Source organism: Diceros bicornis, chromosome 18, assembly GCF_020826845.1.
Source record: "Diceros bicornis minor isolate mBicDic1 chromosome 18, mDicBic1.mat.cur, whole genome shotgun sequence".
NCBI lineage: Eukaryota > Metazoa > Chordata > Mammalia > Perissodactyla > Rhinocerotidae > Diceros > Diceros bicornis.
This window is the reverse complement of record NC_080757.1, coordinates 42,588,648-42,605,668: the sequence shown is the minus strand read 5'-3', so window position 1 is coordinate 42,605,668 and position 17,021 is coordinate 42,588,648. Positions and strand designations below refer to the sequence as shown.

The 17,021-nt window shown below is 54.2% G+C and overlaps 1 protein-coding gene across 7 annotated transcripts in view; it reads left to right on the top strand.

Moving 5' to 3' along the window:
* The first annotated feature begins 2,372 nt into the window (after positions 1–2,372).
* MPP2 (MAGUK p55 scaffold protein 2) overlaps positions 2,373–17,021 on the top strand; it is a 29,620-nt gene continuing 14,971 nt past the window's right edge. Inside the window, exons 1-3 of one of the 7 annotated variants that reach the window (XM_058561120.1) lie at positions 2,373–2,544; positions 5,371–5,434; positions 10,436–10,554. In XM_058561120.1, coding sequence (XP_058417103.1) covers positions 5,404–5,434; positions 10,436–10,554 — 150 coding nt within the window. In that variant the 5' untranslated portion in view covers positions 2,373–2,544; positions 5,371–5,403. The other 6 variants (XM_058561122.1, XM_058561124.1, XM_058561119.1 and 3 more) reach the window with 6 other exon arrangements.

Sequence of the window (17,021 nt, the reverse complement as noted above, 5' to 3'; positions counted from 1 at the left end):
TATAAATGTAAATATAAGTATGTATAAATATATATTATGCACTGAGGCTTCCAAACCTTTTTGTACTGAGACATATAGCCAGTAGGATAGGTTTCCAGAACAAGACTCTGGCGAGTTGCAGGGTTGGGGCGAGGAATCGGAGGGGGTGGATGTACAGAAGAAAGACTCGGGAGAGCTGTTGGCGGCCCCTGCTGGGCATTACCGGAAGTGCAGTATCACTCAATATAGCGCCGGACCCGCTGCAAATTCGGAACACCGCTCTGAGTTTTATTTCCCTCGGTGCCCTGACTCCCAAAGCCCTAGGACAGACATCCACCACAAGGAAACTTTGATTTCAGAGTAAGCAGTGACACCGCCTGCACCCTTGTGACCTCTGGGGCGGAGGCAGGGAGGAAGCTGGAGCTAATTATAGACCCCAGAGGGGGAGGACTCCCCTCCCATACTTCCTCGTGTCCCCCGGCAGAAGGGGCAGCCCCCAACTGCCATGGGAAGCATTGTGGACCCCTCAAACCTGCTGCCCTTCCCGGCTACTCTATTTCCCACCAGTAGCACCTGCATTCCCTTGGGGCCCAGCTTAGAACACTTACTGCACCTCTGCCATAAGGTTCGATTATACCATCAGAAGGTGCTTTTTGTGTCTGACAACCCCTTTCCCGACCTCCACCCCAGACTGTGAGCTCCCAGGGACCAGGAATCACTGAAGCTGGCACCGAAGCTAATATCGACTCAGTATCACTGAAGCTGGCACCTTGTCTGGAACAGAACAGGAGCATCCTGCTCTGCGTTAAGAAATGTTTCTCCCTACTCTGTAACCTCATGAGGCTGCTGTAAAGAATCGAACAATTTATCAGTTGTAAGGTCCTGAACAGATGTGACAGGCTGGCATTCTATAAGGCGCTTACTAGAGACACGCTTGCTGACTGATTAATGTGGGCAGGCAGCTTGTAAGAATAATGAATTGGGCTCCAACTCCACCTCTGGGCCAGAATCTGGGATTCCACCTTGTCGTGGGGATCCTGAATGGAATTGAAGGTTTGCTGTGGGTTGTTATGCGGTTGCCTGATTGAGTTGCCTGATTGAGAAGTAATTAACATTTTGGAGGGATCCAAGATCCTTCCACTTCCTAACCAGGTGCAAATAGCTGAGTGATTCCCCGCCCAGAGGTGGACAGGTGAGAGTGGAGGGTAGCCTTCATAATGGGAAGAGGACTTCTTCCTGAGTTGAATCAGGAGGATCTTCCGGCCTGAGGGCAGAGAAGAGGGTTGGAAGCAGTGCGCTCCAGGAAGCCTCTTTGGTTGGAGACAGATACCTGCAATTCCAGTCCCCGCCATCTGGGGTCGTTAACCATCTTCTCCTCCCTCAGTAAAGGCGGAGGGCACCGAAACATCCGGGCTTTCAGTAGTTTGGCCTTGTCCTGTGGCTTCTTCTCTATACCTATACCCAAATCTATTCCCTCTGGAGGTCAGGGGCGAGCTGAGTATCCTGGGACCCGAGGACCAGTCCCCTGATACCGGGAAGAATTCCCAAATCAAACCCATTTCTGAGATTTCCAAGCAAGTTTCCAAGATGCAGTCTATTTCTGATCTTAGGCGCCCAGCTAGTAAGGAAGAGGGATAACCCCTGCTCACTCCAGAGGGCAACAGCAGGTGGGGGGTGGGGGGACACCGAGGCCGGAGTAGTACTGCGGCTGGCGCCAAATGCGCGGCGCACTGAGCTAAGGGTGGTCTGCGGGCTGATCCTCCAGTATTCCGAGGCCATACGATATCTTTTACTAGCAGGTCTGGGGTGGAGCCGGAGGCTGGGCAAAGGCGGGCAACTGGGTTTAACGCTTTATTAACTTCTTGAGATAGGACTCTGAGGAAGGATAGAGAGTTACTTCTTTCTGCATTCCATAGATAGGGGTATAGAGCAACTCCTCCATGCAGGCTTAATATAGGATCTCGAACTCCCTCACGAAGACGTTTGCTCTTTTTTGCAAATTCTTCTGGAGAGTCTGGGATCCAGGGATCCACCATTCGAGTCCTTAAAAGCGGCCCGTGAGCCGGAAGCTCTATGAGGGTGGGTCTCCTGCTCCTTGGGGGTCTCCCTAAACTCCTCTGATCCCCTTCCCAGTGGGGAAGCAGGATAACGAGGGAAGGTGAGGCATGCCTGGAACTGGAACGCAAATCTAAGCTGAGAGAAGAGGGCGGAGTAATCTTTCACCATCGCCCTTTTAAGGGATCTCTGAGCGCCGAGGGACACTATTGGGTAGAGGTCCCAGTCCCTGCCTCCCCGAGGGGGAAGCGAGCAGGGGTCGTGGGCTGTGCGGTGTCTCCCAAACCGCCACCTCCCTGCCTACTCACTAGCTGTTCCAAAAGACTACTTCCCTCCGGATTGTCCCGCGGCGTCCACATCCCCCTCCCTTTCTCTCCCCTCTCGGTCTCCGCCCCCTCGCGCAGAGGAGGCCTCTCCGCTTTAAGAGCCGGGTAGCGATTGACAAGCAATAAACGCGGAGCGCCAGGCTGCGCCGGAGCCGCCGAGAGCTAGGGGCTTCCCCGGGCGCAGGTAGGCGCCCCCGGTCCCGCACCCACCCCAGGGCCCCTGTTTCCTCTTCGTCCTGGCACGGCACTTGGGCCCCTATTCTCTGGGTCCAATCTCCCCGGGCTCCTTCCCCCAGGGCGGTCCCCTCCCTCTCCCCTTCCCGCCCCTCCCTTCTCGTGCTCTTAGAGACCAAACCCCGCTGCCCATTGACGCTGGCCCCTGCCCCCGCGGTGAGGGCTCCAAAATGACGAGGGCACAGAGCTGGTAAGCCGTGCGGGGCCTGGGTACCCGCCCGGCCTCTCCAGGGGCTGTGTGGATTCGGGGGACTTTGGAGCCGGGCATTACGTAAGAACCGCGCTGTTTGCGCTTCCGGGGGGCGGGGGCGCGAGACAGAGGTTGCATGGATTCCCGTGGCCCTCCGGTTCCCTTGGGAGGCCAACACCTCAGTCTTGCCTGGGAGGGCGTCCTGGGAAGAGGTGCGCTCCTTCTCCCGCCTCCCAGGCTGTAGAGAGGGCGGGTCGGGGTCGGGGGCCAGAGTTAGTGCCTGGAGACCTGGGAGGGGATCAGTGCCAGGAGCGAGGCGCCAGGGTCAGAAAGTTAGGTCAACTAAGGGGGGAGAGTGGGGATGGGGGCGGGAGGACAGCTATTCAGTGACCTCATCCCCTGGTCTCCCGCGGGCGCGCACGCAATGAGCCTTCTTTGATGGCTCACAGAACGCCCCCCTCCCCCCAGGTCCTAGCGCCCAGCGTGTTAGGGCTGGGCTTCTGGGGCGGGGGCGATCTGATTGTCATGCGTGCAGGCTCGCCTGGCCTCTAGACCCCCATCCTTTGGCCCTCAGTGTGGCTACCCCTCCCCACGAGCTGTCGGTCTTCAAAGCGCCTTTGTCAGACCTTTCTCCTCTACATCTCTTTGTATGTGTATTGATGGAGGGGTGGGTGAGAGGTTGGAGGAAACCTCCCCCTTTCACGGCTGGCCCGCATCACCTACCAACCCTGGATGATGTGGATAGTCTGGAGGTAGGGGTGAAAGGGCACCTGAGCCCAGGCTTTTGGAAGCCGAGGTGCGGGGCCAAGGTGCCGGTTCCCAGATGCCTGGGCCCCTGACCTTGGCACGGAGCCAGGCTGGCTTGCCTGGCACTGCTGTTCTCCTGTGGGCACAGCCAGGCCCCGCCCTCTCAGAGGCTTGGGTGGCGGTGGGGCAGAGCTAGCTGATGCCATGCCATGGGAACCGACTCCCCAGGGAGAAAACCTGGGCAGGCTGGGTGAGACTTCTGGGGACAGGATCCTGCCTGCTTCTTCCCACCCTCCACCATCTAGAGAAGAAGGGCGTCCAAAGTCCCCTCTGACTGCCAGTACCTCTGTCAGGGACAGCAGAGCTAGTAGCCAGGAGAGGGCTCCAGGTTCCAGGTTGTCAGGACCTGGGATGGGGAAGGAAGGATTCCTTCCTGGCAGCTGTCTAGGAATAGGGACAGCAGACGTTGGCACTGGCAGCACTAGCTGGCACAGTGGATGCTGGGCATTTCTCCCAGCCTGGGTGCCTGCCTGACAGGGGGTGCCCTTCCTCTCCCTGAGAGCTCCTTTCTTTCATGTCCTCAGGGGCAGATCCAGGAGGAAGGGGAGTTGTCCCCTCACCTTTATAATTTCTGCTACCTGAACTCAAGTGACCAGCTTAGGCCTGGGAGGCGCATGGGAGTAGAGAGGGTTTTATTAAAATCACGTAGTGGTCCCTCTAGGAAGAATATTTTTTTGGGGGGAGATGAAGTTGCGGCTCCCCCACCTCCAGGGCCCAGCAGGCATTCAGTCCTAAAGTGGGCACTGCCAGCTGCTTCCCTCCACTCCCCCACCCCTGCTGTGAGCCACTACCTCCTGTTGTTATGGCAACTGGGAATTAGGGTTTTCTCCAACAGCACATGCCTAGGAAGGCAAATGGAGGAAGGGTTGTGGGTTACCCTCCTGCACCCTCCCCTGGAGAATGAGGGAGCCAACCCCAGCTTGGGGAGGCCCTTGGGTGGGAACTAGGGCTGTAAACTCCATGGCTGGCTCTGCCCAGAGCCCCCTGCTCTCCTTGTCCCAGCTCTGGGCTAAGAAGAGGCAAGGGGAGAATGAGGAAGACAGAGAGGCCTGGGGGAGGTGCGACATCATTTCTGTCAGCCAATTGGACAGATGTTTGTGGAGCATCTACACTGTGCTAGGCCTAGGATCCAGAGGCAAATAAAACAGATGTGGTTCTTGACCTCATGGAGCTTACAGTCTGGAAACACCCATCTTTCCTGCTTTTGACTCAAATTCTGGACTCTTACCCACCCCCTCTCAAAAAAAAAAAAAAAAAGAAAAGAAAAAGAAAAAGATGTGACAGGCAGAAACACTTTTTTTTTTTTTTTTGGTGAGGCAGATTGGCCCTGAGCTAACACCCATGCCAATCTTCCTCTATTTTTTGTATGTGGGATGCTGCCACAGCATGGCTTGATGAGTGGTGTTTAGGTGCACACCCAGGATCCAAAGCCGCGAACCCTGGGCCACCGAAGCGCAGCATGCAAACTTAATCACTATGCCACTGGGCCAGCCCCCAACACTTTTTTTTTAAGAGTCATAAAACCTGGGTTTTCATTGTAGCTCTCTTTATTAGCTTTATGACCTTGGGCAAATCAATTAACCTCTCTGATCCTCTGTCTCTTCCTCCTTGGAGAAATGGGCATGTAATATCTGCTCTTCCTGCCTCCGAGGACTGTGGGATCATCCAGTTTCTGGGCAATTCCCTCTCCCTTCCCTTGTTAGCTGATCCTGAAGGGGAGGCCCCTTCCCCATTGCTTTGCCCTTGAGCCTTCTCATCCTCCTCTCTCCTCTCCTCCAGGAGAGACATTTCAGAGCCCTTGCCGACCTCACCATGCCAGTGGCTGCCACCAACTCTGAGACTGGTAAGAAGGGGGTGAGGCTGTCGTTGGTGTCAGTGGTTCTGAGGGTGCCAGGCAAGGACTCGAGGGTGGGGAGCAACAGTCAGGCACTCCCGCAGCTTCCTGTGAGAAGGAACTGCCCCCCACCCCTGCTTTACCCAGCCACTCAGCCAATCATTCAGGCAGCTTCTTTGACCCTGCCGCATCTGCCCCAAGGTGGGGCTGGAGACACAGCACAACTCTCCTCCGTGGAGGGCAGGGGGATGCATGCTCCAGAGATGATCCACATTGTTGCTGGAGGGAACGGCATGGGGCCAGGCTGGTTAGAGAAGGGACCTCCAGGAGCTGGGCCTTGGAGGGTGGCTTGGGGGTGAAGGGACTGCAGCAGCCTGGGGCTGCGAAGGTGATGGAGCAGTGCCCACCAGATGGGTGGAGTAGACCAGCATAAACTAGAGATGTGGGCGTGTGTGTGCTGGGGCACAGGAAACTGTGCATGGAGAATGCCAGGTGGGGAACCCTTGACTTGGTTCTGAGGAGGTTTTAGGCCTCAGGAGCAAATTACTTAACCTCTTGGAGCCTGCTTCTCCTCTTCTGTAAAGAGGTTGAGGTGAAACTCAAAGTCGATGACAGGGAAAAGCACAGTAGTTAGGAATATTCACAGTTATTATGCTGTGCTGCTGAGTTACTGTTACCTCATTAACCTGTGACCTTGAGTCAGTCACCTCCCTTTTAGGACCTAGGTTTCCCCATCTGTAAGATGAGGGGATGGGACAAGATTAGTGTTTTTTTTTTTTTTTTTGTGAGGAAGATCAGCCCTGAGCTAACATCCGTGCTAATCCTCTTTTTGCTGAGGAAGACCGGCTCTGAGCTAACATCTATTGCCAATCCTCCTCCTTTTTTTTTTTGCCCAAAGCCCCAGTAGATAGTTGTATGTCATAGTTGCACATCCGTCTAGTTGCTGTATGTGGGACGCGGCCTCAGCATGGCCGGAGAAGCGGTGAGTCGGTGTGCGCCCAGGATCTGAACCCCTGGCCACTAGAAGCGGAGCGCGCGCACTTAACCGCTAAGCCACCGGGCCGGCCCAAGATTAGTGTTCTTAACTTTTATTGGTCTTGGATCCTTTGAGAATCTGATGTCAGTGACAGGCCCTCATCAGAGACAAATGCTTCTCTGCACAAAATATGCATTCCACTCCAAGGGTTCATGGACCCCCTTAACTGCGTTCAGAGATCCACTAGGGGAATTCCCTGTGCTAGAGGCTCGCTCAGCGTCCTGCTAACAGCTGGAAACTGCTCTGGTTTTGCTCTGATGTATGTGAATTTCCCCTGCCTGGATGCTTCCCGCCCCTGCAGCTCCTCCCCGCACTCTAGGCCCTGCTGCTGCCTCTGCAAGATGTTCCAGGCCTCCCAGTCTGGTTAGAATGACTCCCCTGTCTCTCCCCTTTGAGAAACTGAACCAGGAAAGTGAAGGCTGCTGTGAGTAAGCCAGAGCCTAAACTGTGACACCTTTGTCCCCCCCACCCCCACCCCGCCCCGTTCCTCCCTTCCCCGGAAAGGCCTCTTCTCCAGGTGATGGAGTGACTGTGCCAATGTCCCTCAGCTTCTGCAGCCTGGGAGGGCTCAGTGCTTCCACCTCCTGTCCAGCCTGCTGGGCCCCCTGGGCGCTCCCCCTGATCTAGCCTGCCTGGGCCCCACTGTAAGCTGCTTAGGGGTTAATCAAGCCCATCCTTGAGCCGGTGATTAAAGGCCTATCAATCTGGGGCTGTCCAGTAAACCCATTAATAGTGCCCGGCAGGGGTGAGAAGGCCCAGCAATGTGGCTTCCCTGCTACAGACCACTTGATGGGGGTGTGGTGGTGTGGGGTGGGGGACAGGGCAGGGAGTGGAGCCCAGGGGTGTGGGTATGGGGCCTGCTTCCTCTGAGGACTCCTGGGGCCCCTGCTCCCCTCATGTTGTGCCGTGGGCTGCTTCTGCCTTCCTATATCCAAAGGAAGAAGGACAGGAGCAAACTGTGTAACCTCTTGGAGCCTGTGTTTCCTCTTCTGTAAAGAGGTGATGTGAGACGCACAGGCTATGAGTTTCGTAGCCTCTCCCTCAGGCAGCCCTCTGTGCTCACTCTGGGCTGGACTGGCTCCTGGCCTCAAATATCTAATGGTGGGTTAGACCATTTGGTGGTCATCACACTTCTCATAGACAGCTGCACCCCGGCCTCTGAGGTCAGGTTCACCTCCCCCTTCCCCCAGAGATCCCCGCCTTGGGCCCTGCAGAGAGTGAAGCTAGCAAGGTCCTTTTCCCACCCTTCCCCACTGGTCAACATGGTCATTGTCATTGTGGAGGGAGGAAAATGGGTGGGTGTGTTCCTCTTGCAGAGAAACCCTAACTCTATTTCTAGTAAAGTGGAGAGGCCCTTTTCCTGAGGGTTGGGAGTGGGTTGGAGATATATGGGCAATGGCATGTTGTCTAAACAATGAGAGTTTAGAGAACTTGCCCCTGGAGTCTCCAGAACTGCAGCCTTTCCCTCTCTTCCCCTCTTTACCAGACTCCCTCCTTTCTTTGAATTGAGGCTGCTTTTGGGTGGAGCTGTCCCTTTAAATCTCTCTCACATCCCAGGGTTAAAGTCCTGGTGTGTAATCCCCCCCTGCTGCCTTGGCAACCTGGTGCCAATCCTCAGGGAATGGCTGTCTGGTGGCCTCATGGGTACAAAGTCTCAGAGGAATGGAGGTTCTGGGCTGGTGTAACTGCCAAGTCCCCCCCTCCTGCCCACCCTCTTCCCTCCTCCGTGAACGTGCCCTCACCTTTTTCCTTCTCCAATTCCAAGATGCCTGACTTGCCTATGGGGCGTGTCCCCCCTACCTAAGGGGGAGAGCTAATGGGAGATGGAGGAGGGGGAGAAGCTGCTGCTGAGATGTGGGGTCGGAAGGGCTTGAGGTACCCTTCCCTGCCCACAGTGGTGCTATCCCCCTCCTTTTCCTCCCTGCCCCCTCCTTGCCCCCCATGGCTGGCAGCTGGGGGCAGGCATTTGGGGCTGAGGTATTTGCCCCACACCACAGTGGTGCGACAGGTCCTGGCGGAGGACTGAGAGTCATTTTGGGGGGCTTCCTTTGATCCTGAGGGGGTCATTGTAAAGGGGCCTGGACAGGGGACGTAGAATAGAGGTCGCAGGGCACGAGCAGGAGGTGGCATGGGGTGTATTTGAGGAGGGACTTCCAGGAAAGGGGGGCGGGAACAAGATGGGGCCGAGTCCCCAACCCCTTGGGTTTCGCGCCGCCGCTGGGGTCAGGCAGTGGGTAGGACAAGGCTTCTCTCTTTCCCATTGCCCCCTCCCGACCTGTCTGCTCCTGTTGGAATTTTGGCCAATCAGCAAGGTGGTCAGGGCAGCTGAGCCTTACTATTGGCTGATCCTGCAGAGGGCGCTCCCCGAGTCCCACCTCCTCCAGTGCAGCCCCCTCTGGCTGGGAAGGCGCCGACAGTGGCGTGGAGGCTACTCCCGGAGCCCCGGGCCAGTGGGGGGAGGCCATGGCGGGCAGCCCAGGCAGCAGGGCCTCCTTGGAGGGCATATCCCTGGGCTCCTCTGAGGAAGCCGAGCTCCGGAGGGAAGGTAGGGGAAGGCCGGGAGGGGAGGCTGGGGGGAAAGCTGGGGGTTGGGGGAGTCTGGAGAGAGTGCCCTAGGAGCGGGCTCCCAAGAGCCTAGGGTCTCGGGTGACGGCCCACCTGGAGTGCTGGCCTGGACAGAGGGCACCAGTCTTCCCCCATGGCCAGCAGGCTGGGGAGTCTGTGTGTAAGGATGACTGGGGAGGGTGGACCCCGGGATACTCTGGCAGAGTGGGAAGAGTCCCTGCCCTGGCCTTTTTCTGAGCCCACTAAGGGCCTTGCATTCTCTGACCGATGCCAAGCCCAGGCCTGGGCAGGAGGGGTCCGGAGGGCAGTTTGGATGTTGTTTCTGGAGAAGGTGGGGAGGAGGAGGGGTACCAGGCACCGTATGCACCCCCCTCCTCCATGGCTTGGGTGCTGTTATGCCGATGTAGGCGTGGGTGGCAGAGTGGCAGAGTAATGATATCCCCTGCCCATCTCTGCCGCCAGCTGGGCACACTCTGCTTCTCCCTTCCTTCTCTCAGAACCTGCCACAGCCAGGAGCTCCCACCTCTGCTGGTGGGTGAAGACAACCCCCACTTCAGATCTCAGCAGCCAGTGCTGTGGCCCAGCATCAGGTGTTTTCATGTCCTTGGTTGTGTCCTGTTCCAGACTGAGGATTTGCCGAAACCTGAGATGACTTGGTCTGACCACTGCCCTTGGGTACCCACAGCCATCCCAAGCCCCAGGGGGCCTGTTTCCCCAGCTCCTGCCAATGTTCCAGGCCTCAGCTTTGCCTTCCTACGATCCATATTAATTTCTCAATGATTATAGATCATTGTCTGTCATAACTGAAGGGCCTGTAGACACCATCTGGTCCAACCTACCCATTTTACAGGAGGGAAAGACTGAGGCCAGTGAGGGACAGTGATTTGTGCAAAATTACACTGGATTAATGGTGCAGCTGGTACTGGATGCTGGGTAGCCCTGGCTTCCTGCATGGCTGCCTGCTTGACTCTAGGCCTGCACTCAGGGACATGCTCCAAGCACTGTGTCTGTCATCCGTGAGCCCGCCAGGTGCAGGTGGCTCAGTCCATCCAGAGACTGAGTGAGGCACCTGTGGTTTTCTGGTTCAGGGCAGAACCTGGAACCTGATATCTGCTTCCTTTTCTCCCCTCCCTCCACCTCAGAGTCTACTTCCTGCTGCCTGGAGCCTCCCACCTGCCCAGGCTGGCATTACCTAAGGCCTAGAGAACAGGCCAAGGAAACTGCCCCTTCCCCCCTCCCCCGGGCCCCTGCCCCAGGCCTTCCCATGCCTGGCAGGAAGGGAAGTGCTGCTGGGGAGGGGCTGTCTTCTGTGGGATGTGGGGTGGGAGGGGTGGGGTTGCTGTGGTGTGTTTTGGTCTCCTGTGACCAGCTGGCACCTGTGTGTCTCACTGCCTGCCCCTTGCCCCCAGCCATGCAGCAAGTCCTGGACAACCTGGGATCCCTCCCCAACGCCACAGGCGCTGCAGAACTGGACCTGATCTTCCTTCGAGGGATTATGGAAAGTCCCATAGTAAGATCCCTGGCCAAGGTATAGTGTTCCAGGGAGGTGGGCACAAGGGCGCTGTGTCTGGGGAGGCTCACTGGGGGATGGGGTGTTAGCCGCAGGAGACCGCTGGAGGGGGGTATGCACAAACACTCATGGCCAGGTGATGAATCGGAGCGACTGCAAGTGGGGGGCTGCCTCCACGCCTGGCTGGTGGGTGTGTGGACGCGGCCATGTGGGTGGCTGTTGGGTGGCTGCCAGCTTGTGGAGAGTGTGAGTGGTGGGGGCGAGCCTGCCTGTGTGTCGGAATCTCCAGAGTTCATCCTGCCTGTCCCTCTGCCGTTCAGCATTTTGTGCAGCTGTCTTTTCAAGGTCACCTGCCATGCATCAGGTGGGGAAAAGACTCGCTAAAAGAGAAAGTTATAAAACCATTTGATAATGGCTGTGATAGAGGCAGATGCACTAGGCATTTTGGAAACATAAAGGGCAGATGCCCAACCCAGCCTGGGGTGGGCGGGGAAGGCTTCCTGGAGGAAGGGCCACTTGAGCTGAGTCTTGAGGAATGAAGAGGAGGGGGAGGGGATTCTGGGCCACAGGAAGAGCTTGAGCAGAAACAGAGGTGAGAAAGAGCTGGAAGTACACAGAGACTGTAAGTGTCGGTGTGAGGCTGGAGCTGCAGGGCGCGGCAGAGAGCGTGAGCTGCGGAGATGTTGGCAGGTGTGGAGGGCACTGGGGGCTGTGCCTGGGCGCTTGGGCCTTGTCCTGTGAGCGACACGGAGCCTTTCGTGGGTTTTAAGCAGGGGTATGATGACGGCACGTGGACATTTTAGGTGCACCCGTCTGGCAGCACGTGGAGCATAGATGGAGGGTCATGGCTAGAGCTGGAGAGACCGGAGTTGGGGATGGCTCTGAACTAGACCTGTGGTAACAGGGCTTTCAGGAGTTAATCAGCAGTACTTGGTGTTGGAGTGTGGAAGGTGAGGCGTGGGGGAGCAAGGCCCCTGGATTCTGCCTGGGGAAGTGTGAGGCTGAGGCTGCCTTCAACTGAGAGAAGAAGCCAGGATGGTGAGGGGAGGGGGTGGACCCCTCCACAGAGGAGGAGGAGAGGAGGTGAGAATGGTGTGCATAGCTGTGTTGGAGGCAAGGCTGGGAGTCCACGGAATCATGCCTAATTGCTCAGATTTCTCAGGGGAGGTGAGGCAGTCATCTGCTGGGAATTAGCCATCAGGAGGTGGGGGTGGATTTGGAAGTGAAGGTTTGACTAATTGCTGAAGAGGAGGAGAGAGGGACCCCACCAAAGCCAGGGCCCCAGAGTCTCTGTGGCAGGTGCCCGATTTCCCAGGGTGCGGGTGACTCAGTCCAGAGATGCGGAGCTGACAGGGGTAGCTTTGGTCCAGAGCTTGTGCTGGACGGGGGCTGTGGGAGGCTGAGGTGCAGGGAACAGTGTAAAGGCGAAGGTGAGAGTGGCTGAGAGCATCACCTCGAGCCCAGGCTGGGAGGGGAGAGAGGGACCAGGAGGAGATGGAGAGGCAGGGAGGGGATGGAGGCGCAGGCCTGGGGGCTCTGTGAGGTCGCAGTGTTTGGAGAGAGAGTGTGTAGCTGGAAGAGAAGGCGGCTGAAATCAGAGAGAGAGAGGTGGGAGGTGAAAGATTTCCAAGGAGGACATTCTGGGGGATGACACGACAATCTAGGGTGTGGCTGCAGTGGATGGTCAGGTCATTGATGTTAAAGTGGTCCAGAATGGAAGGCTCAGATGTGGGATGGCATTGGAATCTAGGGTTATGGCAAGTGTTGGGGTGGGGAGAAGACTGAGGCAGTCCCAGGGTCTTCAGTGAATGGTGGTGGGGGTGACCAGGAAGTCGGCAATGACAGTGATGTGGGGAGGGAGAAGGTGGTACAGCCAGGTGGGGGTGGGGATTCTGTCACAGGACAGCTGTGGCCGGCCCTGGCATGGGGTGTGGAGGGAGACCGGGCCCCACTGGAGGGAGAGAGCTGCCGCAGGGGACACAGCCTGGTCACGTTGTCATCTGTGGAGTGGGTAAAGATCTGGGGAGGTTGTTAAGGATGGAAGGTGAAAGGTCTGAGAGGATCAATAGTGGGCGGTTCTGGGGAGGAGAAAACTAAGCAGATTAGAGAAAGGCAGGTTGCTGTTCATTCAGTGGTCAATATTGTATTCATGTATTAAAAATAAAAACAAGGAATTATGCATGTCTCAAACAGAGAGAATGGGAGCTCCACGAGGGCAGGGATGTCAGTTGGGATCCCTGCTGTGTCCCCAGAGCCTAGAACAGTGCCTGGGACGTAGTGGCTGCTCACTGAATATTTGTTGAGTGAATGAATACCAGAGAGTGTAGGAAATAACATAACAGACCTCTGAGTGCCCACCTCCAAGATGGGAATGCTGGCCATATCTGCTTTAGTTCTGGCTCTTCCTTTTTAAGAAATAAAAAGTGTGCTACAGCCAGTGCCTCCCCTCTTTTCCTCCCCTGCTTTCGCTCCCAACAGGTAACCACTGGCTGGAGGTTGATGATGTCATACCCCTCAATGTTTGCATGTCTTGCCTACATAGGTACTTGATATAAACAATATGCCCCCGTATATATGTTTTTAAACTTTACATAATGGAATGATAGTGTGAGCTGCTTAGGTTTTTGAGATTTGTAGTTCATATACGGAGTATAGGAATGGACATAAGAATAGACGTAGATGTGGATATAGATAGATTCATTGTAACTGTTGTGTGGAATTCCAGTATATAAACAGAGCCCAGGGTCTTTGTTGATTGGTTCCCGTGCTGAGAGACAGGTATGCTGTTGTTGACTTGCCTCTGTTAGGGACAATGCTGCAGGAACATCCTCCTAGCCATCTGCTTTTGCACGTGTGTAAGAGCTTCTCCAGGGTGGGCACTTGGCAATGGAATTGCTGAATATGTGCATTTTGAACCTCAACATCTGTAACCTTCCAAAGCTGTTTTCAGAGTTGGATTTATTAGACCACATCGTCTCTGAGTCACTTTAGCCATTGCTTCTCTAGTGAGACAGCCAGTGAAGTAAGTAGGGGCTTTCGGGATGGCAGAATCTCAGGGTTAGAAGGTCCTCTAGCCAGCCCCCTCCAAAGCGTGATTCCCCTCGATAGCATTCCTCTCTGGTGGCTTTGTCTAATCCATTTGACAGCTCTGCAATGGTGGGACTGCTGGCTGGATGGCTCTGCTGTTCACTCAGTCACTCAGTCATTTAGTTATCCATCATCTATTCAACAAACATCTATTGCGTGCTTACCAAGTGCCAGGCACAGTGCTAGGGCCACGGCAATGAACTATCAGATAGTTTGTTCTTCTCTCGGTGGAGCCCAAGTCTCATCTTCTCACTGAGCCCTGCATTGTCCCAGTCCTGGGACCTCACAGTTCAGCCTAATTGAGAACTTCCCATGTGCTGTATCAGACCATGAGTAAACTCCCTTCTCCAGAAATGTTCTTGGGGATAGCTGGTCAGAATTTCCTCCCAAGAAATTCCTAGTATGATTCCAGATGCATAAAGCACAATAGAAGGTGGTGTGGACATTTCTTCAACTCTGAGACCCCCAAAAAGAGGCTTGTGGGCTAAGGGACCTCAGTGACTTCTTCTCTCCATCTAGTTGTGAAACAAGCAGGAAGTGAATCTCCATGAAGGCCTGTCTGAGCTCAGTAAACATCCCTCTCATCCCTGTGTGTGTGACACTGCAATGGGACTTTGCCACTCTCTCATCAGTGGTAGAGTTGCTCTCTCCACTCTTCAATCTGGGCTTGACCATGTGACTTGCTTTGGACAGCAGGACCCACTTCTTACTCCTTCTCACCAATGTTAATGATTACGTCTACGAAGATAAATTTCTAACCTAATAGACAATGTATTTTGGTCAAAGATCCAGCTGCAAAAACTTGGTTCTCCTGGCGAAGTGGCCCAGAAACCCTCAGGAAAGGAATCAAGTTGGAACTGCTTGTGGCTGCCAACCTCCTTCCCTCAGCCTTGTGGAGTGGGCTTGACTCTTCTCTCCGGGGACATGACAGACAGTGTGGGAGGGGCCGGGCTGGGTAAATCTGGGACTAGGGAGGGGCAGGGCCTGAGGGGACTAATTCAGAGAATTAAAGGCTCTGGAGGGAAGTCAAATCTGGAAGGCAGATCGTAAATCCAGGGAGTTGGCTGCAGACAGCAGGTGGCAGCTCTGGCAGGTGGGTGGCATCTGGAAGAGCTGACATGGATCCAGCAGCAGGTGTTCTAACAACAAGCAAGGCCAAAGTGAGGAATCCTAGGCAGGTGACATTCAGAAATTCAGGCAAAGTGTCACCAGTGGGGACATCTGCCAGCTGCAAGGCCTGGGAACTAATCCACATGGGATGGAGGAGAAGGAACACAGGATTTGCAGTCAGAAGATTCACTGACAGGCTATGTGACTTCAGCATGTCTGACAACCTCTCTGAGTTTGAGTTATTTCTTCTGAGAAGTAGGGATAATGATGCCTATCTCGCAGAGTTATGGTAGGAAGAGGGGGAGGTCATGGATATGGAAGTCTTTTTAAGCCATAAAGAGTTGTTATAATGTAGTTTTGGCCATCGGACTGGAGTTCACAGGAAGGACTCCAGTCCTATGGTGAGGCTGAGGTGAGAGAGCTCGCAGAGCAAGACAGAGCCCTAGAAGAATGAGCGTCAAGAGAGGTCACTAAGATAAGAGACTCTGACAAGGGGACATGACAAGCAGAGGCTACAGTGGTGGGGAGCCCAGTGTATCAGTTAGCTTTGGCTGTGTAACGAAGCACCCTACTGCGTAGTGGCTTAAAACAGCCATGTTTTACTTCTCTGGTTTTGTGGATTGGTTGGGTGGTTTTTCTTGCTCATTTGGGGCTAAGTGGTCTAAGATGGCCTCACTCACATGTCTGGTGGCTCAGCTGAGAAGGCTGCAAGGTCTAGGATGGTGTGGTCACTCATCCTAGGAGGGTGGCCCTGGTTTCTTTACATGGCGATCTCAAGCAGCAAGGGGGGACAAGCCCCAAAAGCCAGGCACTTTCCAGGGTTCTGCCTGCATCACATTTGGCCAAAGCGAATCACACGGTCAGATCCAGACTGGAGAGTGACCTTACCTTCTGGCACGGCACTCTCTCGGACTCCTCTTAGTCTTTGGACTATTTAATGATGAGCAGGGCTTCAAACGAGGATTCTCTGTCTTCTGCCAAGATCGGAGAGGTTGGAGGGGGAGGGCGGAGAGAAAAGCTTTTCAAAGAAATGGCTGTGTGGCGCTTCTGCCTTTGCAGTCTACTTCTGGCTCTGGGTCGGGAGCTGGCAGATCTGGGTTCGAGTACTGGCTCTACTGTTAGCTAGCTGTGTACCTGGCCCAAGCTTCTGGTCTATAATGAGCTTGAGCCTCTGCTGGGCTGAGGATGATTTTTAGAGCAGAATTAAACAAATGGTTATCACAGAAACTCAAAACCACTCTCCTGGTTGTGGGGCCCAGGGCCTGCAATACTGCAGTGTGTGCTGTACCAAGAACGTGGCTTTCCAAGAACATGTGCTCAGATAGTGCCACCACAGCTGTGGGGGACTCAGAGAGTCAGGAAACTGACTGGAGTCCCTGGTGTACACTGATGAGCTGCATGCTGTTAAGGACTTCATTTTACCCATTTAAGGCTCAGACACTTTATTGGGAAAATGGCCTTAATACTGCTAATCTCACAGGGTCATTGGGACGTTTAAATGGGATGATGTTCCGCACGTGTGCTATTTTGCCATTGAACATGCATATCCCACAGCCCAGCAATCCTGCTCCTGGGAGAAACTCTTGCATGTGCACCGGGAGACACAGACTAGAATGTTCACAGCAGCATCATTCACAATGGCAAAGCCTGAAATGACCCTCATGCCTCCCAAGGAGAGAGGAGATCAGTAAAATGTGGCGTATTCACACAATGGAATATAATACAGTGATTGAAATGAATGAAGTAACATGATGAGGGAAAAAAGAATGAATCATAGCAAAATAATATTAAGTGAGAAATAATAAGCAAAATAAGTTTTCACTTAATAATATGAAAAATAAATAAATCTTAGCAAACTAATAGTAAAAAATAGTAAGTGAAATAACTTTTCACTTAATAATATTAAGTGGGAAAAAATCAGGCTCCCAGGGATTATATATGGCATAATTCCCTTTTTTTAAAGGCAAAAACAACTAAAAACAACATTCAGTTTAGGAATATGTAGAATACATATAGATACAATAATACTATGTAAAATGGGAGGCCACCGTGTGATGAACACAGGGAATCAAGACAGTGGTTTCTGTGAGTGGATGAGTGGGTGGATGAGTGGTTGGGGCACGTGGATGGATGTAGGAGATTGTAAAGATCCTCATTTATGGTTTGAGTAGTGGGTTCCCAGATCCTTGTTATAGTGTTAAAAATATCTAATTTAATACTGACTAACTAAAAGGAAGCCATGCACAAACTAGTGATGAGAATATGTCATGAACCAAGGATTGTGATTA